The sequence below is a fragment of the Mus musculus genome, chromosome 6, assembly GCF_000001635.26.
Source record: "Mus musculus strain C57BL/6J chromosome 6, GRCm38.p6 C57BL/6J".
NCBI classification, from domain to species: Eukaryota; Metazoa; Chordata; class Mammalia; order Rodentia; family Muridae; genus Mus; species Mus musculus.
Window position 1 is genome coordinate 86959389 of NC_000072.6, and position 25440 is coordinate 86984828.

Here is a 25440-nt window from a genome sequence, read left to right on the forward strand (position 1 = left end):
CATTTTTTTTTTCTTGATAGATCCAAGTGTAAAGTATTCTGTAGAAAGCAGAGATTGAAAGAATATTTTTGCACTATTTATGAAAAGGAAACATCTTGCTTTTCACACAGAAGTTACTTTGGTGGGAAAAGTGGTTCCTCATCTTGATCAGCCAGGGACTTGGGAGCGGAACTGTTTTCTGTTTTCTTCAGGGCCCGTTTGATTTGTTGTGTCCATCCTGTCTCTGGAGGTCAGTGGTCTGTTGCTGTGAAGAGACACAGTGGCCATGTCAATTCTTACAAAAGAAAGCCATTTAATTGGGGGTGGCTTACAGTTCAGAGGTTTAGTCCATTTTCACCTTGGTAGAGAGCATGGTGACACACAAGCAGACATGGTGCTGGCAAGCTAACTGGGAGTTCTGTATCTGGAGCCACAGGTAGCAAGAAGAGAGAGGCCCTGGGCCTGGCTTGGGCTTTTGAAACTTCAAAGCCTGCTCCTAGGGACACACTTCGTCCAATGAGGCCACACTTCCTAATCTCTCTCAAATAGGACCGCTCCCTAATGACCAAGCATTCAAATATATGAGGGAATGGAGGCCATTCTCATGGAAACCACCACAAGTGGCTTGGCTACACCTTTTCTGACACCTTTTTGTTTGTCCTTCATCCTGAATGACCATTTTAAGCACATGGTTTGAGTTTGCCATGCAGTGATGTTCAAAAGCCTGCTTGCCTGGGACCATTTACCATGGGATAATTGCTTTCTTCAGAGCATCCTGAAACTGGAGTCATCTTGTCAGTTTAGAGATTGGGTCTATTTTCAAATACTGACTGATGTGGCAGCAGTCCCCTATTCGAGTTGTTTCCTCTAGTTTCGGCAAACGTCAGACACTCTTGCCTGTTCTTTAGTAAGTGACCTGTCTTCTGTACTCAGTTTTCTGAATGAAAGTAATGAAAACTTTTCTGCTCTCATCAAAAGGCATTTTGGATACCTAGCCAGTGGTGTTTGTATATCTAGCTACTTTCATTCTCAAGGAGGCCCAACAACTAAACCAGTGAAGAGAAATAGGAAACCATCTTTCTGAGGGTTCTTCTAGCAGAGAAATGAATCTGCCCCTCCTGAGCCAGAAAACCTGTATTCTTTCACAAGGAAACCGTGTTGTAGGAAGATTGTCCTCTTTCAGTCACTGCTGAGTGCTGTGCTTAGTGCGCTTACATGATTGCCTCTGAGACCACTCAGTCTTCTACAGGTAGACAGCCATTATTTGTACTTTTGACCTAAAATAAACTTCTTGATAATGGAAAAAACTTTGAAAACTATTGTATGAAATAACTAGAGGGGACCTTAAATATTTAGTTCACTCTTCTTATTGTGGAATTAGAATCTGGGATCTAAACTAGAAAATCACTACCTAAGATGTACTAGAGCTGGGGCAAGGACCAGGAACTCTGAGCTGTGTTTGGCAGTGTTTTTTTTTTTTTCTTTTTTGTATTGTTTTGTTTTTTATTTTATGTATGTGAGTACACTGTTGCTGTCTTCAGACACACCAGAAGAGGGCATCAGATCCCATTACAGATTGGAGCTGTGTTTGGGGATGGTAATAGCAGATGCTTCTCTGCGGTGGTGAGATGTTCCATCACCATGGAAGACACTTCTTAAGAGGTTTCTGCTTTTCCCAGGCAAAGTGTCTACTGTCTTGGGAGTGAACCCTTATGCTTCTTGTGGGTCCTGGATGAGCCAACACTGAGCTCTGTGCCCTGGGTATAGGGACACAAGGTGGAAGCCAGCTGCTTAGCAGGAGCCAGAAAGATGTCCAGCTTGGACCTGCTCTATCCTGCTTACTCGTGGTAGAGCTCATCTAGAGAAGTAAGCAAGTGAACAAGAAGCAGGTTTGGCAAGGAAAACTGTCCTCTCTTGGTGGCCAGTACAGGCATACAAAAACATACCACAAGGTAGTGTTGACACAGCTCGCTGCTCCTGGAGAAGCCATAGTTTCAGTTCCCCACACCTGTGTTGGGAAGGTGTCTAAAACTTCAGCTCCAAAAGGATCCCAGGCCCCTGATCTCCTTGGGTACCTGTGCTCATCTGCAGGTACACACGCACACAGATACGCACAAACACATGCACGTGTGTGCGCACACAGCCAGGCGGTGGTGGTGCACACCTTTAATCCCAGCGCTTGGGAGGCAGAGGCAGGCCGATTTCTGAGTTTGAGGCCAGCCTGGTCTACAGAGTGAGTTCCAGGACAGCCAGGGCTATACAGAGAAACCCTGTCTCAAAAAAAAAAAAAAAAAAAAAAAAAACCAAAAAAAACCAAAAACAATATTTTTTTTAAAGCTTTTAACAAAATAGACAGCAGACTCTTATCTTCCTACTTTCTCCTATGATATACTCCTACTTCCTACCCCCTTTTAAAATTTTTTAATTTAATTTTTAAATTTTGAGACTGAGTCTTACTGTGTGGTCCAGGTTGGCCTGGAACTGGCTATGTAGACCATTTTGCTTTGAATTTATAGAGATCTGCCTGTCTCTGCCTCCTAAGCACAGACTAAAGGTGTATGTCACCTCCGTGATTTCTTGACTCTCCTGCCCTTTTCTAATTCTGGCTATGGAGGAGGAGACATGCTAGGCTCTATGTCCATATGGTCTTATGACCTTGGTTGGCCTGTCAGTCTCAATGTACTGAAGATCCTCTCTCTCTCCACAGTGAGGATGCTGGAATTTATTCTGTAGGGTCCATTTCCACTTGTTTTCTCTGATTCTAGTGCCCATAAAACCTGCCCTGAAGGGTTGCTATAGGAGCAACTGGTGGGTGGAGCTGCTATGTATTACTGGTTGAGTGTTCCTTGTCCAAGTGCATAGGACCAAAAGTACCTTAGAGTTTGACATCCTTGTATTCATAAGTAGATATTTTGAGGATGAAATACAAATCTACACACAGAATTAATTTATTTCCTAGGTGTTTGTGCAGTGAAATAATTGTGTATTATATTTTGCTTTTTGGCTGTAACCTGCTACATGAATTTTTCACATGTGGTATCATGTCAGTGCTCAGAAGTGTTGATTTTCAGAGCCTTAAGGATTTCAGGGTTTCTGATTGGAGGTGATCAGCTCTTGCTGTCTTGGATGTGGCTCAGTGGATCTTTGCTCATCTGTCAGAGGAGGAATCCTCCTACTAAAGGTTCTGTTATGTGTGCTCACATGGAGGACAGGTAAGAGTAGTAACAGTGTTCTCTAAAGAGTGTAGCTACTTCTTCACAGAGTCCATTGTAGCTGATATGTACCCTTTCCAATGAGACAAGCCGGTCCATGGTTGACCCCTGTAGATACTGGCAGGGGCTTCAGATGGCTCTTTTGTTGCAGCTCTCTGCTCCTACTGGTCTGTGTTACCCTTCCTGGATCAGTTTGGTTGACAGTAGAACCTTATAGATCTGCTGTCATTCGTCTTGTTGATGGAGTGGTTGGCATACAGAACAGGTAAATGGTGTGCCTCAAAAACCATCCCATCTCCTGAGGACAGCAGGAGGACAGTCTCCCCTGCTGTAAGCATCCTAACTCATTAAGATCATGTCCTGCTTTCTTAAATTCTGTTTGTCTGCTTCAGCAACACAACATAAAAACTGAGCTTCAATGTAGAGAGGCAGCTCTCACATGAGTGGACGGATTGGAGGGAAGGGATAGTTAAAGCCCTGAGGGATTCAGTATCTGCTCATTTTTATTTTCAGATTATCAAAACTAAGGAAAGGGCTTACACGGCTTTCTGAATGGTTTTAAAATTACTTAGCTTGATAACAGGTGGTTTATGCTAGGGACCACTTACATGGTCACAATTACATTGATACTTGTTTATTGTTCTGTGGGCCACTTCTCAAGCATCCTTCAGTTAACTCAGGCATCATTAAGGTTTTTTTTTCTGTCTCCCGGGATTTTCTGCTGATCTTCAGTGCCATTTTCTTAATGAAGATTGGAGCAAGCAAATCCCACTAAACTATGCTGCACTTTTGCCATTGGGTTGAAACAAAATAGTTTGTTGTGGATCCATCCCACCAGTGAAATGAAGACCTTTAACAACATCAAAAAGAAAAAAAAAAAAAAGAGCTTCCATGTTTTACTCTGAGATTGTCTGACTCACTCTACTCAGTATAGGAGGGAATCCAAACTCTCAGCAGAAACTACTCTGCTCCAAAGCATCTTGGCTGGGGTGTGTCTTGTCTTCTAGCTGCAATAGAAGGCAGAGTCTATTGCCTGTCCTGTGTAAGCATCCTCGGTGAGGGACTGTTTGTTCTCATCAGTTCTTTAAGATGCCTTCCGGGTCTTTAGGACTGAGAATAGCTTCTGTGGTCTTGGGCTGGTAGGAATATTACATCCAGTTGATGTGTCTATTAAGTTAAGGGAGACTGAGTCTGTGTAAGAACCAGGCAAGGCCTTGGTGGTGTCAGTCTCTGTTGCAGCTCAGGTGGCTGTTGCCTTGGTTTTCTTTCTGGCTTTGGTAACCTTAGCCTTTCAAATGTTATATGAGCAAATGGAGTGTTATTATACCTGGGGGTTGATTTGCTTTTCTTTTCCATTTCTTTCTCCTCTTTTTTTTTCCCCCATAATGAAGCTCTGCATTTTTCTCTCCCTAGCAGATTCAAGCCCCAGTGAGACAACAGCCAAAAGTTCAGACCACTCCACCTCCAACCATCCAGGGACAGAAAGTTGGATCTCTCACTCCTCCATCATCACCCAAAACCCAACGTGCTGGGCACAGACGGATTCTCAGTGATGTAACCCACAGTGCAGTCTTTGGGGTTCCTGCCAGCAAATCAACCCAGCTGCTCCAGGCAGCTGCAGCTGAGGCCAGTCTCAATAAATCTAAGTATGTTTGTTCTTATCATGTGGACAAGGTCTGCTCTGGGTTACTACCATAGGATTCTTTGCATAAGCTTGTGGCGGTGTGACAGTAAGCACATGCCAGTGGATGTCTGTATTTAGTAAGAGATCATGAGCTTTTCCCCAGTGTGTGCACTCTACAGACCCTAAGACTCAGTTTCCATTCCCCATCTGGTCTATGCTGTGTCTTAATTCTCCCTGTACTGACGATTACACTTTGGACACCCAGCACTTAGAAGGCGCTGTCTCAGCAAGCATTGTCTGCACAGGTGACTTGGCTCTTTGTGACCTTTGGAGCTGCTGCTTCTCCTCTCCCAGAGGGAACATGATTTTTTTGTTTGTTTGGTTTTGGTTTTTTTGTTTTTGTTTTTTGTTTGTTTTTTTCGAGACAGGGTCTCTCTGTGTAGCCCTGGCTGTCCTGGAACTCGCTCTGTAGACCAGCCTGGCCTCGAACTCAGAAATCCGCCTGCCTCTGCCTCCCGAGTGCTGGGATTAAAGGCGTGCACCACCACGCCCGGCTGGGAATATGCTTTGGCTCCTTAGGTTTGTGTGAGGTGTTGTCCTTTCCTCTCCTGCAGTACTTTGTCTAGGGTCTTTTCTTCTTAAAAGCATATATCACACTGTTTGATCATGAATTTTGTGCATTTGGCCAACCTTTATGAACCTGATAGGTTGCTGGTTCTCTGCTTCAGGTACAGTCAGTCTTATTGACCACTGTGAAATCAGTGTAATTTTTCACCCATAGCTTCCTTGAAACCATGTTATCTACGATTAATCATATTTAAGTGAAGAAAGACTGAAAGAAAAGTAGGTCATCTAAACATATAAAGTAGTGGCATGTGTTTGTTTAGTGATAGAATGCTTCTGCCATTAAACAACATTCTGAACATGGGATGAAAGCTTAAGTACTGCCTGGATCCTGAACGTTCAGAGGCAGCCAAGAAAGGGGGTTTGTTATGCTTGACACACAGGCCTCAGCATAGGTTGCTGTAGACCCTAACCTCAAGGGTTTTGCAAAAGACAGGCAAGCTGCAAGATTTCCTGAGAGCTGAAGTGAAGGAGACAGCATTTGTAAAGACTAAACTTTCCAGTTTCTGTGGGAAGTCCTTTAGGAAAACACTGGAAATTGTGGTTTAACTGAGAAAAGAACTGATACCATAATGAAAGAAAATCATTTGGGCCCTTCTGCTTTGCTTAACTTTCTTTCCCTTCACCCTTGGGGTGCCAACCTTCCCAGGTCTGCAACCACCACTCCCTCAGGCTCTCCACGGACTTCACAGCAGAATGTCTCCAATGCTTCAGAAGGCTCCACATGGAATCCTTTTGATGACGACAACTTCTCCAAACTCACAGCTGAAGAGCTGCTAAACAAGGACTTTGCCAAGCTTGGGGAAGGTGAGCTGCTGAGGCTTTCCTGTGCTTCTTGGCTGCAAGTCAGCTGAGGATGAACTTGAATGTGTCTGTGTCTTAGCTGTAGAGGGATATGCTTGGGAAAGGTCAGCACGGACCATCTTGAAGAGGACTGGGTTGGGGGTCTGCAGACTGATTTTCATTTTTGCTGGAGCACTGATTTTTTTTTTTTTTTCTTAAATGCTGACCAACTGTGAGCAACAGCAGGGAGTGTGCAATCATAGAAGGAGAAACTTTGGAAAGATGTAGTAGCATAACCTGGGATAATTGTGGTAACTGAGTAGTGGATTGCTTGGAGAATGGTGACTGTCGCCCTCATCCTCAGGGGCTTGCTCTAGAAATAGTGGTTGAGGTGTGCCTCACAGGATGCGAGTCCTGATCACAGGTCTGTGTTGTTGTTGACTCATCATAAAAAGGAGCTTCTTTCAATAAAAAAAAATGAGGTTCTATCCAAAATAGCCATAGCCTAATTTGGAAGGCAAGATATACAGACATCCACACAGACATAGGCAGATATACACATAACACACAGGCACCTGGGAAGTCTCTCCACTGTTCAGTTGGATACATCCTTCATGCACTCAAAGCACAGAGCAAAAGAGTGATCAGACCAGTGAATATAGGAACTGCTTTACCTGACTAACCACAGCGCTTCTCAAACCTCTGGGGGCCAAACAACCCTTCCACAGGAATCGCATATCAGATGTTTACACTATGAGTTATAAGAGTATAAAAATTGCAGTTATGATGTAGCAACAAAAATAATTTTATGATTGGAGTCACCACCACAACATGTGGAACTGTATTAAAGGGTTGCAGCGTTAGGAATGTTGAGAACCACTGCATTTCAGTGGTGTTTTAAATACATAATTTCCTACCATTTAATTTTATTTCATTTTGAGACAGAATCTCACTGTACAGCCCTGGCTGCTCTAGAACCTGTGTGTAGACCAGGTTGGCCTTAAATGCACAGAGATCCACTTGCCTCTCTCCCTTCCAAATGCTGGGATTAAAGTTGTAGACCAGGCCAGGTTGGTTCAGCCTTTTTAAATAGAACACGGCACAGGATTTGACATTCTTTGACAAGTCATTTTCATTGTTATCTCTGACGCTTCTTATCCTGTTATGTAAACAGAAGTTTCTTCCTGCATTATTGAAAATTAGTATGTTTGTGTCTAATTAATGAGTCCTTGGGGGTTTTTATGTTTAAATTATATGTATGTGCATGTCCATATGTGGCTATGTGCACATGAGTTGCAGGCCTGTGGGAGCCAGATGTGTCAGATGCCCTGGAGCTTGAGTTACACGAAGCTGTGAGCTGCCTGATACAGGTGCTGGGAATTGAACTTCTGGAAGCACAGTAGGATGAACTGTCTCATCTCTCCTGCCCAGGGACTTGTTAATAAACCTTTGTGTCTATTTGTGATTTCCAGTCTGTATCACTGTTGTTCCACCGTCAGTGGAACAATACCTCACACCTCCCTCTCTGCCAGTCCACCTCAGTTCTCAAGCTGCTTGGCACAACAAGGACTTTTTAGTGGTAAAAATGTTGCCATAAATGTGGTAAGTGCACCCGAGGATTCTGCAAAAATGAGCAAAGTGGTGTTTTGTCCCTCTAGGAAAGCTGCCTGAGAAGCTTGGTGGCTCTGCAGAGAGTTTGATCCCAGGCTTCCAGCCAACACAAGGAGATGCCTTCACCACTCCTTCTTTTTCTGCTGGAACTGGTGAGTGTGACACATGCCTGAGACACGAGGCTTGCTGTTGTTTCCTTCAGGTTTCCACTTCATGGGTAGCTCTAGCATACAAAGAACCTGGTTTCTGGTAGTAAATCATTTTTTGTTCATTCATTCAGTAGTTGTTCAATCAGAAAATACTTAAGGAGCATCTAAAATCATTTTGAACTCAAGTGGTAGAGTGATGTGGTAAATACACATGAGTTTTTCTCCCTAGTGCAGAGTGGGTCTTACGCAGGTAATTTAAGGATTAGTGCTCTGGCAAGTGTTGTTATTGCTCTTAGGGCCTCTGGGATGACTTGAAGGATTCTAAGAATTAGATACTATCTTATACTTGATATTCTACTAATATGTACATGGGCATTTTAATCAAGGCAATAGCCGGGCGTGGTGGCACATGCCTTTAATCCCAGCACTCAGGAGGCAGAGGCAGGAGGATTTCTGAGTTCCAGGACAGTCAGGGCTACACAGAGAAACCCTGTCTCGAAAAACCAAAAAAAAACAAAAAAAAAAAACCCAACCACCCCCCCCCAAAAAAAACCAAAGCAATAAGAGACTTGTTTCCCCCATTATTGGTAAAAAGTACCTGTATTTACTATATAAAAGTTATATAGATCTGTGTAGTCCAAATTGCCCATGGTCTCATCATGTATACATAGCAGACTGCCACCATCTTGATGTCTGTCTTAGTCACTGCTCTGTTGCTGTGAAGAGACAACTCTTAGAAAAAAAGACATTTAATTAGAGGCTTGCTCACAGTTTTAGAGGGTTGATCCAAGGTCATCATGGCAGGAGGCAGACAGGCATGGTGCTGTAGCAGTAGCTGAGAGCTTTATGTCCTGATCTGCAGGCAGCAGGCAAAGAGAGAGAGACACTGGGCCTGACACAGGCTTTGGAAACTTCTAAGTTCTCCGCTGGCTGATGACATACCTCTCCAAAGAGGCCAACCACACTTCTTAATTCTTCCCAAACAGTTCTACCAACTGGGAACCAAACATTCATATATATGAACCTATGGGGGCCATTCTCCTACAGATCTCCATAATGTGCAATCTGCATTTAACATTTTTAGGGGCACAGCTATCTTTGTGAACCTAATGAAATTTATAGCTCTTCTTCACCAAAATACATGTGACCATAATTTTCTACAATGTTAGGTTTTGATTTAAGATTTCAATGTCTATCTTTTTATTTTAAAACCTGTTGTTGTTGTTGTTGTTGTTGTTGAATGTTGTTGTTGTTTCCACCTAATAAATCTGGCATGGGCGATTGCTATGGCCCAGTAGATTAAGTCACTTAACATCAAGCGTTGCTATCTGAGTTTGCATCCCAGAACCCACATGGTGGTAGGTGCCTCCCAAGTTCCTGTACCCTCACTACACTTTCCTGTGCTGGGCTACCTGAGTGAGTTTACCACTGTAGCTCCCTGTACTCTCTGCCACTTCAGGGCTTTCCTACCCCAGACTTTGTCTGTTACCGCATCCTCCTACAGATCCTTTACTAGGATGGGGCCCTGCTAGCCCGAGGAAAAGCCAAATATGCCCTGTTCACACACCAGGGCTTAGAATCTGGATTCCTTCATTTGGTGGTCTCTGCAGTAGATGTAGGCACCAGCTGTTCTCAAAACCAGTGTGAGTAATGCTGCCAGGTCCAGGAAACAGGGGTTTGCTAGTTCATCAATAGTGCCATCATTGTCTTTCATGTTATTGTATGTCACAGACTGTACCTTGCTGTCCTTGAGAAGCTGGCATTGAGTAGGACATAGGTGTGGCTATTATGACAATAATAGAATCTGTCACAGGAGCATGGGATTCTGGGAAATGAGGAGAGGGCAAGAAGCAGGGGGACCAAGGTCTCAGAGAGAAGGAAGCTGGGAAGGAAGAGCCAAGTCAAGTCAACTGCTGTCAAAAGAGACAAGATTCAGGGTGGACAGAGTAAGCCCAGAAAGTATATCCTGGGGGCTGGAAAGATAACTCAGCATACACGGGTGCTTGCCACGTCAGCCTGGAAAACTGAGTTCCATCCTAGAACCTCAAGATGAAAGGAAAGGACCCCACACATACTCTGTACATGCATGCCTGCACACACATCTCTCTTTCACACACTGTATACCCATATCTGCACAGACACGTCACTCATGTGTATGTGCACAGACATACATACACACTGTATGCACATGTCTGCATAGACGTATCTCACATGCACACATGCTGTACATAAATGCCTGCACATATATCATGCACATACACTGTACATGCATGCCTACACAGACATATCACACATACATATTCACTATACACACTTCTCTACATAGATGCATCTCACACACACACAAACACTACCCCCTCACTGTACACACATCATAATAAATAAAAGAAAAATCTGTATGGGGGTGGTATGGCAAGATGGCTCAGTAGGTAAGGGTGCTTGCTACCAAATGTGATACCTGAATTTGATCCCTAGAACCCACCTGATGGAAGCAGAGAGCCATCTCCTGCAGATGTCCTGACCTCCGCGGTCCTTATGCATGTACATATACACAAAATAAATCAAAGTAAAAAAAACGTTTAAGAAGCAGTACACCTACTTCACAGTTGCCACAGCATCTACAGGGATGCCAGTGTGCAGCACAGTCTCTTGTCATTCCGTCCAGGGCTAGGCCAATGGTGCTACCACATTCAAGGTGGGTCTTCTCATCCTGGTGATACAATCAAGATATTCCTTCTTAGACATTGACAGTTAACTGGACATCCCAAGTCCAAACTCTAGCAGGGTACAAGGGAAAACTAACTAGTTCAAGTTACCATTATAGAGTGTGGGTAGTGCTGTGCTGCTGTTATAGAAAGTGTGTTTTTTGGAAGCTGGGTGCAGGGCTCAGACTGCCTGCAGCAACTCCTGTGAGTCTGTACACTATTCTGTTTTCTTTGGTTGGTTTGATTTTGTGTTGTGTTTGAGATCAAGTCTCACTATGGACATAGACCAGGCTGGCCTTAAACTCCTGATATACCTGCTTTAATTTCTAGAGTGCTAGCAGTTTAATGTATATCACCATACCTGACTTTCAAAAAAATCAAATAGAAATCAAAATGAAATTTTAATTAAAAACCAAACCAAGTACTAAAATGAAAAGAATGTTGAAGTAGAAACCAAGAGTCCTAGGTCCTGATGCTTGTTTGAAAGCAGAGCACTGGCTATTCTCTCAGTCTGGGTCTTTGGGGGGGTTTTTTGCTGAAAAAAATAAAAAAATAGTAGTAGAAATTTCCAGGGCTCTCAAGGTTTTACACCCTGGCCCAGTGGGTTCAGCTAAAGGTAGAACCTGAAAGGGATCCTAGGTCTTCTAGTCACATAAGAAACTTAGGTTTCTGGACCTCTGGAGTTTGCCAAGTAGAGCATGGATAGCAATAGTATCAGGTAAGACTGGAGGCTAGGACCTATCTACCTCATAGCACTGCCCAGCACTCTGTTAGACACCATGGTGGTTCAGTAAGACTCAGTGCCTTCAAGACATGCAGGTGTTGAGGTACACAAGAAAATTCAACAATATTTACTTGATATTTTTCTGCTTTTCTCATTTTCTCTCCTGATCTTTCCTCTCCAACTAACTCCAGCTGAAAAAAGGAAGGGGGGCCAGGCTGTGGACTCTGGCATCCCACTTCTAAGTGTGTCTGATCCCTTCATTCCTCTTCAAGTACCTGATGCTCCAGGTAGGTACATAGGACTCAATTTAGGGTTAGCAGTGTGATTCCTGAATCCCAGGGCTTCTAGGGCCTCTGGAGAGCTCTGCTTTTAAGTTTTTGATAACAAGGATCTGAATTCCAATTCCTGGTAATTGGATGCTGTTGGATATTTTAAGTTTTTTATAAAACAGACAGACATATCTTTCTTAAAATTTATTTATTTATTTATTTATTTATTTATCTATTTATTTATTTATTTATTTATTTATTATATGTAAGTACACTGTAGCTGTCTTCATACGCCCCAGAAGAGGGCGTCTGATTTAGTTACAGATGGTTGTGAGCCACCATGTGGTTGCTGGGATTTGAACTCAGGACCTCTAGAAGAGCAGTCAGAGCTCTTAACCACTGAGCCATCTCTCCAGCCCCCCCAGACATATCTTTAAAAAGAGAATAAAATCACTTCAGTTTGTACCACATATGCTCTGAATCTTGCTTAGTAAAATTATTGTTAGTACATTGGGGTGGGGGGAAATTGTCATTGAGGCCAACTTGGCCTCTATCTTGCTGTGCAGCCAAGGATAACCTTTAACTATTGATCTTCCTGCCTTTACCTCCCGTGTACCCAAATTACAGGAATACACTGCCACATCTGCTTTGTTTTTCATTCTTCATTATGTTTATGACAAATTGAAGAGGCCTCTGTCCTGGAAAGAACATTAGTCCAATATGATTGTAATGTGATAATCGAAGCCATAAGCATATGATAGAAAGAGTAGGTGTACATAGTGGCCTGGTGTGGTGACAGAGCTGTGGGTGACCCATCTGGTTCCTATTTGCTGTAGGCACTTCATTACTTTATAATATAATAATGCATAATGAGAGTTGATAGGGAATATGAGTCAGGAGACCTAGGGTCCCTTCCAGGTTCTGCCTCTAGCTGAACCCTCTGGGCCAGACTCAGCGAAGGATGTCACTGCTGGAGCTCTGAATTTTTGGTTTATGCTCTGCTACTGATTCTTAGGAAGTAGCTAGAAAGTAAAGCTGGGTAGGTCTCAGTGGGATGGCTTTTGGAATGATTAGGGGATGCACTCATACTGGTGGATGCTAAAGGCTGTTTCCTGTTCCCTTCCCCATATCTTTTTTGGGGGCAGAGTTGTGGGTCATGTGAAGTCTCCTTTTGTGGAACTAAATCCCACTCCTTAGAAGTATCTGGCAGCTATTTCTCTTCATCTCCCCCAGTTCTTAATGCCTTCCAGGTCTAGACCTTGACAAGTTGACAGAATCAGCTTAGTTTTTCTTTCCTTCGAGCAGTCAAAGGTCTTTGATTGGCTGCTTCAAGATTGGGAGGGAAGGGCTGGCATTGTGGAATGGAAGAGATGGCATTGTGGCTAAGTGTACATGCTACTCTTCCAGGGGACCCCAGCACCTCTGTCTAGCAGTGTACCACTACCTGTGAATTCAGCTCCAGGTATCCACCACCATCTTCTGATCTCCATGGGCACTCACACATGTGGCATGTATGCTCCCAGACATAGATTCTGCATACACCCGAGTACAAATAATAACTAGGATTGGAAACATTGGCTAACCTCCACAGCTTCCACAGGAGCCCTTTAGATTAGGATTGCAGAGCCAGGAACACATGTGGTAGTGTGGGAAATTCCTGAAGGTTTTCAAGATACCTATTTCCTCATTCTTCATAGTGCTTTTCAGTCTAGAATCTTGGAAGAGTTTAGTGCTATATACTCTCATAGCAAGTCTCTTAGGGTTTTTGTTGCTGTGAAGAGATATCATGACCACTGTTATAAAGAAAACATTTAATTGGGACTGGCTTATAGTTCAGAGGTTTATTCTGTCATCATCATCATAGCAGGAAGCATGGCCACACACAGGCAGACAGTGCTGGGGACATACCTGAGAGTTCTACATCCATATCAGCAGGCAGCAGGAAGAGAGAGCTACACTTGCCCTGGCTTGCGCTTCTGAAACCTCAAAGCCCATCCCTAGTGACACACTTCCTCTAAAAAGTCCACGCCTACTCCAACAAGGAGTAACATTCCTAATAGTGCCAAGTCTATGGGCCTATGGGGGCCATTATCATTCAAGTAAGCCACACCAAGTAGGTTGTGATCTCTCTTGGTTTTTAATGGATAATCTATTTGTATGAGACATTTTAATAGAGAGTTTCGGGGATTTTTTTTTTGATCTGTTTACAACATCATCTGCTAAAAATGTAAAATAAATTTCTGTGTCACCAAGATCAAGGCCCTAACTGACATGGCCTTGAACTTCCCCACTACCACCACTAGTAGCACTCTCCCTTTATGTGTAGTCTTTCTTTGCACAGATTAAATTTCTTCCACCTTGGACCTTAGCACCTGCCAGGATTCTGTTAATGCCTGAATAGCTTCTCCTGTGTCTAAGCTTGTGTACTGTCTTGTCATAGAAGCCCACCATGGTCTCAAAGTCACTCTCAATTGTACCTCATGACTTTTATCTTCATGACACTTGTTAGAATGTCTGGTTTCCTTTGTCCATGGTCTGTTGGCTTCAGCATTTTATTGTCAGTGGCAGGGTCACTGTTTTTTATAGTGACAATCTCAACATTTGGCCGATCAGATGGATGGATGAAAGAAACCTGAGGCTGTTAGCCTCCACTCCTGTTCTCACCGTCTAGACACTAGACTGGTGTTCTCAGCCTGCCCTGCCCTGCCCTGTTCCTGGAATAACGCAAACCTGACCATCCACCCATGCTGAAAGTGAACAAGGAAGATGCAGCTCATGGTGCCAGCAAGTTGCCACACCCTGGTGAAAGAAGGGGTGAGGCTTAACAGACCCTCAGCTCCTCCTGCCCTTCATGCTCTCCAGTGACCTCATTCTTGGTCCAGGCCCTTCTTTAGTATCTGAATGTGTAGTGAGCTAAGAGCTCACATTCAGTGTCTGGCACCTGAACAAACTGCAGGTGTTCACTGTTGGCCACGGCTCCAGGCTGGGTTTGCTTGTCTTCCACAGCCAGTGGGCTCCGAGGGAAGGTTTCAATGTGGATCTGTAATCCTCCTTCATCTTACAGAGCTGAGCTGTGGGTAGTTGTGATGCCAAGTCAATCCTTACATGTGAGTCATCAAGCAAGACCTTCTTCTTCCTTGCCAAGTCCCCAAGTTCTAGGCATTGCTTTAGTCCTTGAGTTTTGTAACTTGAGATCTGTAAAGCCTTTGACTGGAGAAGTCAGTTCTGGAGGTGTAAAAGTGGATTTGAGGGCCGGCCTGGTGGCGCACACCTTTAATCCCAGCACTTGGGAGGCAGAGGCAAGCAGATTTCTGAGTTTGAGGCTGGCCTGGTTTACAAAGTGAGTTCCAGGACAGCCAGGGTTATACAGAGAAACCCTGTCTCAAAAAAGTGGCTTTGAGCTTAGAAAGACTGGGGTATCACTGTGGCTGTGTAGCTACGAGACTGTGATCTGATCTTGAACTCACTGTTCTGGAAACTGGAAACAGTAACACTTGGCTTCTGAAATAGGAAAGGACATCGTTTGAAACTGTATTTGGAATTGCTGTGTAACTTTAAGTTACCATAAAGATAGGAAATGCTATTCCAACCTGAGTTCTAGGTCTATGTTCCCAACAGGTCAAGCCTAGTTATGAAGTCATATTTTTTTCTTGCTTGCTTATAACCTTTAACTTTCACACAAGTGAGAGCCATTGAAATAGCTGTCCTGGTTATGGATTGTCAGGCTGCGGGTGAAAGGACATTGGAGAATTGTGGTTTGCTTGCTGTAGGACTTTTTTCTTCTTCAAAGAGGCGTAGAACAAATTTTAGGGATGTCTAGAATGTTAAGGAGTCAGTCATCTGTGAGTTTGCCCAGCTGTCACATGACTAGTGAGTGTGATAGTGCCTCACTGTTGCTCGGACACCACTGTCCTTCCTTCTGCTGTCTGTAGGGAAGATCTAAGTGGAGAGCGTCCCAACGCTTAAAGTACCATGGAATAGACAGAATGGGGTTTTTTTCTGAAAATGGGCGAACAGATTTTTAATTGGTTGTTTTTTCATCCTCTTTTAAATTTACATAAAATGTCCAGCCTTTGGTAGGCATATCGGTGGCATTAAGTACATTTACATTTCTCCTCACAGTCTTTTCTACTGGAAAGACTAAGAGCTGGTGACCACTGAACAGTGGTTTATTCCCCTGCAGCATGCCACACTACTTTCCATTTATGGATTTTTTTTTCTTCTTTTTTTTTTTTTTCAAGACAGGGTTTCTCTGTGTAGCCTGGCTGTCCTAGAACTTACTCTATAAACCAGGCTGGCTTCGAACTCAGAAATCCGCCTGCCTCTGGATTTTTCTTTTTTTTTTTTGACTGCTCTAAGAACCCCATATAAGGAGAATCCTACAACATTTGAACTTTTGTGGCTTGCCTGTTGACTTTGCATAATCACAGTTCAACTGTATTGTTTATGTGGGAATTTCCTTCATTTTTATGCATGAATTAAGATTCTTTCATTTTAGCCGAGTGTGGTGGCGCACACCTTTAATCCCAGCACTCGGGAGGCAGAGGCAGGCAGATTTCTGAGTTCGAGGCCAGGCTGGTCTACAGAGTGAGTTCCAGGACAGCCAGGGCTATACAGAGAAACCTTGTCTCGAAAAACCAAAAAAAAAAAAAGATTCTTTCATTTTGTGCCTAAATTAAATTTTGTATTATGTATGCGCTGTGTGGAAGCACGTGCTGCTGTCCAGTTTTCCTTCAGTAGATACTTGGGCTGTGAGCATCATGCGGATATGTCTGTCATGTGTGTTTTTTCCTTTGGCCAGGTCATATGGTAATTCTATTTTTTAACTTTTGAGAAATTGTCACACTGTTTTTCAAAGAGACCATGCCTTTCTTTTTACCTACGTTCCTACAGTGGACAAGGGTTTGGGAAAACAATTTTTACAATACCTCTTCAATTCTGAGCTCTTGATATCAGAGTTCTGCAAGACTAGAGAAACACATTAGCTGCCCCATAAGTGCTACTTCATAGAGTTGAAGGGCTTTTAAAAGTCCTTCATGGTTGTTTGGCCCTTGTCATCTCTTGAAAAGACAGGCAAGAGGGGCTGGATGTCAGAGTGGACAGTCCTCTCTTCTTTTGGCCTGACATCTTCATTTCCTGCTCCTGCCTTGTGATATCCATCATCATAAGTGTTTTATTTTAGAAACTGTATCTTCCTATAGTTGTAATTCTCTAATGTAGAATTAGAATTGGGGCATGGTACTTGCTGTGATTCTAACTTGAAGATGCTGTGGAGAGTTTACTGTCTGTTCTCTCGGGAGCTATTTTGAGTGACTAGACTTTATTTTCTATTTTTATATTAGGTTTTGGTTTCTTTTTTCATTTTTATTTTATTTTATTATTTTTTTTTTTGAAGATAGATTTTCTGTAACCTAACCTGGCCTTGAATTTTTGATCCGCCTGTCTCTACTGCTCAAGAGCTGGGCCTACAGGCATACATCAGCAGGCCTGGGTCTATTTTTTTAGTCTTACTTGACGATAGTAATCACATTTATCCTCTGGGTTCATGAAGTATGGTATTTCAGTTGATTTGTACAGTAGGTAATGATCAGCATTTTCTTTCACTCCATAGAGTAAAATTTTAAAACAACATTTCTCATTATAAGTTTTAGGGTTTGTTTGCTCCATGTCTGCCAAGTCACACATTTCAAAAGCAGCACAGCTATATGTAGTAATTGCGTTCCTTTTGCTGCGATAAAACGTCATGACCAAAGCAACATGTAGAAGAAAGAGCTTACGATTATGCTATGGTTCCAGAGGGTCAGAGTGCATCTCTGTTAACCCAGGGGAGCATGGCAGCAGGCAGCCGTGGCAACCAGAGCCAGAAGCTGAGAGCAGGAGGACTCACATTTGAAACCACAGATGGGAAGCACAGAGGGCAAACTCAAATGGCCAAGCCCATGCCCAGTGACTTAGCTCCAGCAAGGCCACCCTTCCTAAACATGCCCAAACAGCTACCAGCTGGGACCAAGTATGCAGATACTGGAGATTATGAGGGACAACTTATTCAAACCACCACACCACAGCAGCCACATCATTTGTTTTTAATTGAGGCTCATAAAAAACTGTCTTTTATAGGTGTGCTCTAATCTTCAGGTTTGTATTGCAAAAGTCAGAATCTTTGATGTGGAGTCACACATGTAGCTCTGCCTGGCCTGGAGCTCATGAAAACCACACTGGCCTTAAACTTGAAGTGCCTCTGCCTCTACTTCCCCAAGTGCTAGGGTCAGGGTATAAATTGTACCAGCTTTCTTTTGATTTTAAAACAGAAAAAAAAAATCAGAAATCATAGAGTAACTCAGCTTCATGCCAGAGAGCCATTTCAATTCTATAAGTTAGACTGGTCTGTGAAGGGTTTATTACCTTCTTTGTGTTATGAGGATGCCAGTTGCCTGAGTGAGGACCTTCTCATACTAGGGTCCTAGGAAGTGCAGCTGCCCTCTATGTATACCACCACCTTGTGCAGAGGGTTGTCTGTGGGCTCACATCTGCTCTTCTGCCCCGACTCCCACATTTCTAGCATCCAAGTACCTGTGAATAGCCTGCATTTTCAGATTTAGTCAGAAACAAGCCTCCCCAAATACACGCTTTGCGAGGGGAGGGCGTTGATTTGGTTTGGTTTTTCAAGACAAGGTTTCTTTGTAGTAGCCCTGGCTGCCCTGACACTCACCATGCAGACCAGGCTGGCCTCAACTCACAGAGATCCTCCTGCCTCTGCCTCCAGAGTGCTAGGATTAAAGGTGTGCGCCACCACTGTCCAGCCATACATGCATTTTTTACTTTCAGAGGACAATGAAAAGGAGTTCTCTCCTTCCACCATGTGCTCTGTCATCACACAGGAAAGCAGGTGCCTTTACCTGATAAGCATCTCACTGACCCAAATTATATTTTATAGAATGGAAGGTTTAGGGGGGTAGCAAGGATAAGCCCCAAACTGATGTTCAGGATAAAGGAATGCTTGCTTTTTTTTTTTCCTGAAAACCATCTATTTTAGCCAGTATTATTAAAGATATTTTCAATGTCATTTTTAAAAATAAATGTCTTGTATAGCATAAGACTGATGATGGTGCCTTTGATTTCTGTTAGTTTCTTGGTTTGTTCTTTTTTTTTTTTTCCACGTCCCCTACTGTCAAAAGGTCACGGTTCATTCTTTAGATAGGTGTGAATGATAAGTGTATATGTCGTCACATACCTTGGAGATGTCTGCTCTGCGGACTCTAACACGTGGCACAGCCACACCACACTGTTAACACTATGTTTCTGCCGTGTATTTGTCATCTTGCTGGGATATGGATTCTTCTACTTGATTGGAACAGGGTCATAACCTCAGTCATAACAGCTGAAGTTCATTCCTGTCTATCTGTCTGTCTGTCTGTCTGCTTACTGCTTCTTTCTATTTCCAAAGGCCTAGAACAATGTGAACCCAGTAAAAAGTTTTATGTGAGTAACTGAACTTTAAGCAGATTCCTTTTTCTCAAACAAGACATTTTAATTTTAGTTTATCTGGGCAAATCAAAATGTATGTGGTCTTAATCTTCCTGTATCAGAAGTGCAGGGCCTAAATCCCCTTCTTCCTGTGACGCAGCCATTGGTTTCAGGTTAATATTCTACTTTCACTAGGTTGAAGATAAATAGAGGGCTATTGGTGTTTCAGGGCTAAAGGAGTGGCTAAAGTCCTGATGTGTGTAGAATGGCATGCTTTAAGTTACCCCGTGTGACAAATGTGCATTCAGATATCTTTTTATTTCTTTGCTCCAAATGTCAGCAGTAATCCATCTTTAGGTTTAAGTGACTGTCCTGAAATGAAGCTATAACCAGAATCTTAGGCCAGTTGGTAGGGGAGGGTGTCTCCGAGAAATTAGGTCCTGCCACTTACCCTTGAAAAGATAAACAGAAATTGTGGTGAATGGCGGGAATGACGTTAGCCTCTGAGGCCTTGCAGGGAAGGTAGAGGCTGAGTCTCACTTCACGACCTGTACATGAACCTTAGATCCAGACACAGGGAACACTGGAGTCGGGTAAGAATGTGCGTAGCTGGAAGGCTTGGCCAGACTGCAGTCTACTGCTCATTGTCTCTAGTACTTGGGGAACAATCCCATGAGGTGACTATTGCTGCTGACATGAGGAGAGGGACATCCTCAGTTAGTGGGTAATTGTTCCCATTTAGAAATAATGTCAGTATGGGGTGATCTGTTTCTGGAATCCATAGGAACGGCATTCAGGGCAGGACATCGAATAGAGACTTCTCGAGGCTTTTCATTGATTTGAACAGGGCAATAGCTGCTGTTATGTCTGTGTCTCAGGGTTAGGTAGGTTAGATAAGCTTAAGGAATTTAAGGCTAGTCAACCCTGGCTCGCTAACTTTAGATAGATACTTATTCAATGATTAGTATGCTTATGTCTGTCAACTGGGGACTGGACCAAAATCTGCACAGCCACACTTTGTAGGCTGCAGCATGGAATACTGTCAGGAGTTCTGTGCTAAGAAAAGGAACTCCAGAGGGCTGGAGAGATGGCTCAGTGGTTAAGAGCACCGACTGCTCTTCTGAAGGTCCTGAGTTCAATTCCCAGCAACCACATGGTGGTTCACAACCATCTGTAACAAGATCTGATGCTCTCTTCTGGAGTGTCTGAAGACAGCTACAGTGTACTTACATATAATAAATAAATCTGGAAGGAAGGAAGGAAGGAAGGAAGGAAGGAAGGAAGGAAGGAAGGAAGGAAGGAAGGAAGGAAAAGGAACTCCAACTGAGTGAGGCTGCAGGGTTCTATTTTCAGATCAGAAAATCTGAGGCCAGGTGTGGTGGCTCAGGTCACATGGCACTTAATCACGGCACTTGGGAGGCAGAGGCAGGAGGATCTCTTAAGTTCAAGGCTAGCAAGCTCTGGGGTAGCTAGGGCTGCATAGAGAGACCCTTACTTTAAAAAAAAATAATAATTTCTTTATTTTTATTTTCTGTACATTGGTGTTTTCCCTTCATGTATGTGTGAGGGTGTCAGATTCCCTGGAACTGGCAATTCAGACAGTTGTGAGCTGCCATGTTGGTACTAGGAATTGAACCTGGGTCATCTGGAAGAAAGTTCTTAACAGCCCTAAAAGACTGTTTTGTTTTTTAAAACAAACAAACAAACATAAATTAAAATGAAAAAACAACTAAACTAACAAAAAAGTAAAATGAAAATCTGGAGTTTAGAATTTAGCTCACTTGCTAGAGTGTTTACTTAGCATGTTCAAGGTCCTGGGTTCAGGCTTCAGCACCATATAATGCCTATTAGTTCCAGTACTAAGGAGGTATTGGTGGGAGGATTAGAAGGTCAGTGTCATCATTGGCTACATGTATTTTTAAAAAGGGAGCAGGATTGGGAATCTAAAAAAGGCAAAGCTACAAAACCCAGGCCTATTGCTGCTACTGCCTGTGATTCAAAGGAAGCATTTACTGTCTGGGTGCCGGAGTTTGAAAGTGTTGGTGGCCATCTGTATCATTACTCTAATGGTGATTACATGGATGTATAAGTGTGTCAGCATTCACCACATTGTACACATTTAAAATTGGTGATGGTTATCATATAAGTTATGCTTCAAATGAAAATAAGGGATAAACAGACCCAGTGGCCTCACCTTGAGTGAACCTTGAGTTCCAGCTCACCTGGGGAAGTAGCTTTTTTACCTTCTCATTTTGGAAAGTCTTTTGGAGGGTGCACAACTTTTGTTTTTTTTTTTTAAGATTTATTTATTATGTATGTGAGTATACTGTTGCTGTCTTCAGACACACCAGAAGAGGACATCGGTCCCATTACAGATGGTTGTGAGCCACCATGTGGTTTCTGGGAAGAGGGTGCACAACTTTTAAAATCGCATTTATTGGTTAACGCATTTATTTTGTTGTATGTATATGAGTGCACGTGTGGAAGTCAGAGGATCGCTTGTAGGAATTTGTTCTGCTTCCGCTGGTGAGGTTCCTGGAATTGAACTCAGTTTTTCATGCATGGTAGCAAACACCTTTACCCACTGAACCAGCTCCCTGGCCCTGGAAATATATATTATTGACAAGCTACTAATGGTCTTTGTTTTTCTGGTGAATCTTTAAGTGAGGATTCCTAAACTGTTTTCATGGAAAGCAGCAAATGATCTGCTTGCTTTATAATCTCATTGCATTTTGCCTTTTCTTTACCTCTTTCCCAACCTAGAAAAACTAATCGAGGGACTCAAATCTCCTGACACTTCTCTTCTGCTCCCTGACCTCTTGCCTATGACAGATCCTTTTGGCAGCACTTCTGATGCTGTTATTGGTAACATCACTTTCTATTTAGTCATGCCTGCTGTGGGGGCTGGGGGGAGCTCTGGCATGGGGATTGGGGGTGGAGAGCAGAAGTGCCCAAGACCTCCCTAGCCCTTGTGCATGGTGGGAATCCAGCAGTCCAGACTGCTAACTCCATTTCTGCTACTTCAAATAAAGTGTCTTTTTCTGCTTTCCCGTGCACACTACCAGTAACTCTGGTCTTTACTGGTGTTCTGTGATTTCTCCAGTAAGTTTCATATGAATAAGGAAGAATGTGCAAAAAGAAAACCTTTGTGAAACAATAGATTTCTAACTGGTTTTTGGAACTTCACTGAATTTAATAAACTTGAGCTGATTCTTCTTTAGAAGGTCAAAGCATGCAACAAATACCCCTACCAGGAAGTCTGCTTGCCAGTTCAGCCCCATGACAAACAGGGCAGTGGCTTGGTCTCCTTACTCGGTTATTTTTTTTTATGCTTCATAAGCAAAACATATAAAAGTGCCCAGACTCTTCGAGGACTCAGTTCTTAGACTTTAATGCTAGCACTTGGGAATGCTATTACCTCACAAAAAGGTAGGCCTCCATCTGTAAGACATCGTAATGTACAGAGCCTTTCCCTGCATGGGATAGGGTGGGGGAAATTTGAGGGTTGTGCATTAGATTGGAGGATGTTTATCCAGCTCTGGTCGGGTCCATGGAAGGAGGGAAATCGCTGAAACTAATGATGAATGAAGCTGTTTTGATCGTTGATGGCTTTTTGAAGTAGACCATCACTGTATATAGCCAAGCTGGCCTCAAACTCATGGCAATCCTCCAGTCTCAGCTTCCATAGTTATTGGATTACAGGTATGAGTTACTATTGCCTGTCTTGAAGCTAATCTTTTCTGACATGGGAGATTTTGTTGCTTGAAAGTAGGTTGTACCCCTCACTTATTTATAGGAGCCAATGATCAGTGCACACTCCTGATGGTTAACCTTGAACATGCATGCTCAGCCATCGAAATCCAAACACAGCAGAAGTAGGGTCACAGGCTGTGCTTTGCAGCTTTCCTGAGATTTGTGGAATCAAGCCTTCACAGGTTTTCCTGAGTAGCCTCTGACTTCTTCCTTCTCTTATCCTTTCCTTTCTACTGTTAATGCCCTGGTACAAAAGACAAAGCTGATGTTGCTGTTGAGAGTCTCATACCTGGACTGGAGCCACCTGTTGCTCAGCGCCTCCCATCTCAAACGGAATCTGTGACCTCGAACCGCACAGGTCAGTCAGGATCCTTGTAGCTGCAGGAGTCTTCAGAGCAGGGCTTCCCACCTGTGGCAGACGAGCCTCTGTTTATTTGCATTCTGGTTGGTTTTACAGTGGATGCTATGAATTATTCTTATAGTCCTGGCTTCTGGATGTTGAGTGTATCCTTGTGCTGAAGAACTGAGTACTTTTTGGAGCCATGTTTTTCTTAAGAATGACTCCTGGGCTCGCCCTGATTACAGAATTTTGTTATTCGGTATTGTTTTCCCATCTGGAGATATAGTTCAGTGACAGTGCTTGCAGAGCATGCAGAGTCCTAGGTCTAGTCAATCCCCAGTACCAGAAAGGGGAAAAAGACCGTCTTCACCAGTAGCAGGTCCCTGCACCTTCTTAGCAGGAGTCTGCTCAGATGAATGGCTGCCTCAGTATGTCCCTCTAGTGGCACTGGGTCTATGGAGCTCATCCCCTCCTGTTGATAATTCTTCACCAGATCAGAGCTTCATCCACTAGAGGTGATTTTCCTTTAGTTTGCAGGCTACATTGAAATCGTCCTTGGACCCAGTATTGCTTTCACCCTAACTTGAAAATTTCAATCTTGAGTCCTCATTACTGTGATAAGACTGTCTGCTGGTTGCCTTAGGGGATGGTAAATTAATACATGTGGCATGTTTCTCCCAGGAAACACTCAAATGTTTTATCTCTGAATTTTTCCAAACTCTTTACTGAAAGAATACCACATGTTAAAGGAGGATTCAAATATGAAAAAATAATAAATAGTAAGAGACATTTCGAATGGGAACCAGTGTTAGTGGTTAAGTCTCCCTAAGTGGAAGAGTTAAGAGAGACTCTAAACCTCAAAGTCCTTTCTCCAAACAGTGTCTGCTGAGAGCCGGGCAGTGAAGCTACAGTGTGCTCGAGTCACAGACTTGTTTATTGTTTAACCAGCAGTTTCTGAGCTAAAACTCTTATATTTATGTGTTACTACCAAATGGAATCTAGGATGCATGTTTTTGTCATTAGAAGTTCAGAGAGCTTAACATGTTTCTTTTGATTTTCTTTCTGTACTTTGGCTTGTATATATGGCCTGTAAATGCAGTAATTTGAAAGTCAAGCTATAACCTCACAATATTGTTGTGTGCTGTTTAATGCCATCGTTGCCTGGAATGCTGGTAACTGGACTCAGACTCTCTCACGGGGGAAGACTCTCTGCTTGACTGCTCTCTGCTTTCTAACCCTACTGCTGGCCTTCTGGAGGAGTTTGCCCCCATAGCACTCTCTGCTCCCACTCATAAAGGTAAAGTCTTTCATCTTGGACACACATGTATCCCTGAGCAGAAGAGCTGAACAGCTCCTGGGACTTCCCTTATCAAAAGTCTTTATGAGTAAAGTGCTCAAACTGTCCTGTTCTGTAGAAAACAAGGGTTGGTAGTCTTAGCCACTGTTACAGGTCTTCTCAGAGTAGTTAATAAGCCCTAGCAACTGCAGGCAGGTGCAGGGATCGCGTCTGACAAGAACTAGAATACAGATATTCCATGTTACTCTTGGGAGCAGGTGCCTTAAGGACCAACCACATTAGCCTTAGAAAGTAAAGTTATAGCCAGGCGGTGGTGGCACACATCTTTAGGCAGAGGCAAAAATGGGAAAAATCTCTGTGAGTTGGAGGCCAACCTGGTCTATAGAACTAGTTCTAGGACAGTTTCTACACTTAGAAACAGTGTCTTGAAAAACGTAATAAAAGCAAAAAGAAAGTAAAATCATTTTATCAAATCTGATTCAAGGTTTTTGAGTGTAAAGAAACACTTTCTTCAAAAAATCCATTCCTTAAAGGAAAACCAAAGTATGGATACTTAGGTCTTTCTTAGAAGGGGGCACAAAATACCCAAGGGAGGAGATACAGAGACAAAGTATGGAGCAGAGACTGAAGGAAAGGCCATCCAGAGACTGCCCCACCTGAGGATCCATCCCATATAGTCACCAAACCCAGACACTATTGTGGATGCCAACAAGTTTTTGGTGACAGGAGCCTTTCTGACAGGAGTCTCTTGAGAGGCTCTGCGAGTGCCTGACATATTCAGAGGGGGATGCATTCAGCCAACCACTGGACTGAGCACAGGGTCCCCAATGGAGGAGCTAGAGAAAGGACTGAAAGAGCTGAAGGAGCTTGCAGCCCTATAGGAGGAACAACAATATGAACCAGCCA

The 25440-nt window shown here is 43.2% G+C and overlaps 1 protein-coding gene across 14 annotated transcripts in view; it reads left to right on the plus strand.

Moving 5' to 3' along the window:
• Positions 1–25440, plus strand: part of Aak1 (AP2 associated kinase 1) — a 153954-nt gene that overhangs the window by 110115 nt on the left and 18399 nt on the right. For 3 of the 14 annotated variants that reach the window (XM_006506191.2, NM_001040106.3, NM_177762.7), the window contains 7 exons: positions 4605–4837; positions 6089–6246; positions 7881–7985; positions 11603–11698; positions 21908–22009; positions 23154–23255; positions 24424–24534. In XM_006506191.2, coding sequence (XP_006506254.1) covers positions 4605–4837; positions 6089–6246; positions 7881–7985; positions 11603–11698; positions 21908–22009; positions 23154–23255; positions 24424–24534 — 907 coding nt within the window. The remainder of the gene's footprint in view (positions 1–4604; positions 4838–6088; positions 6247–7880; positions 7986–11602; positions 11699–21907; positions 22010–23153; positions 23256–24423; positions 24535–25440) is intronic. The other 11 variants (XM_030255412.1, XM_006506192.2, XM_017321597.2 and 8 more) reach the window with 6 other exon arrangements.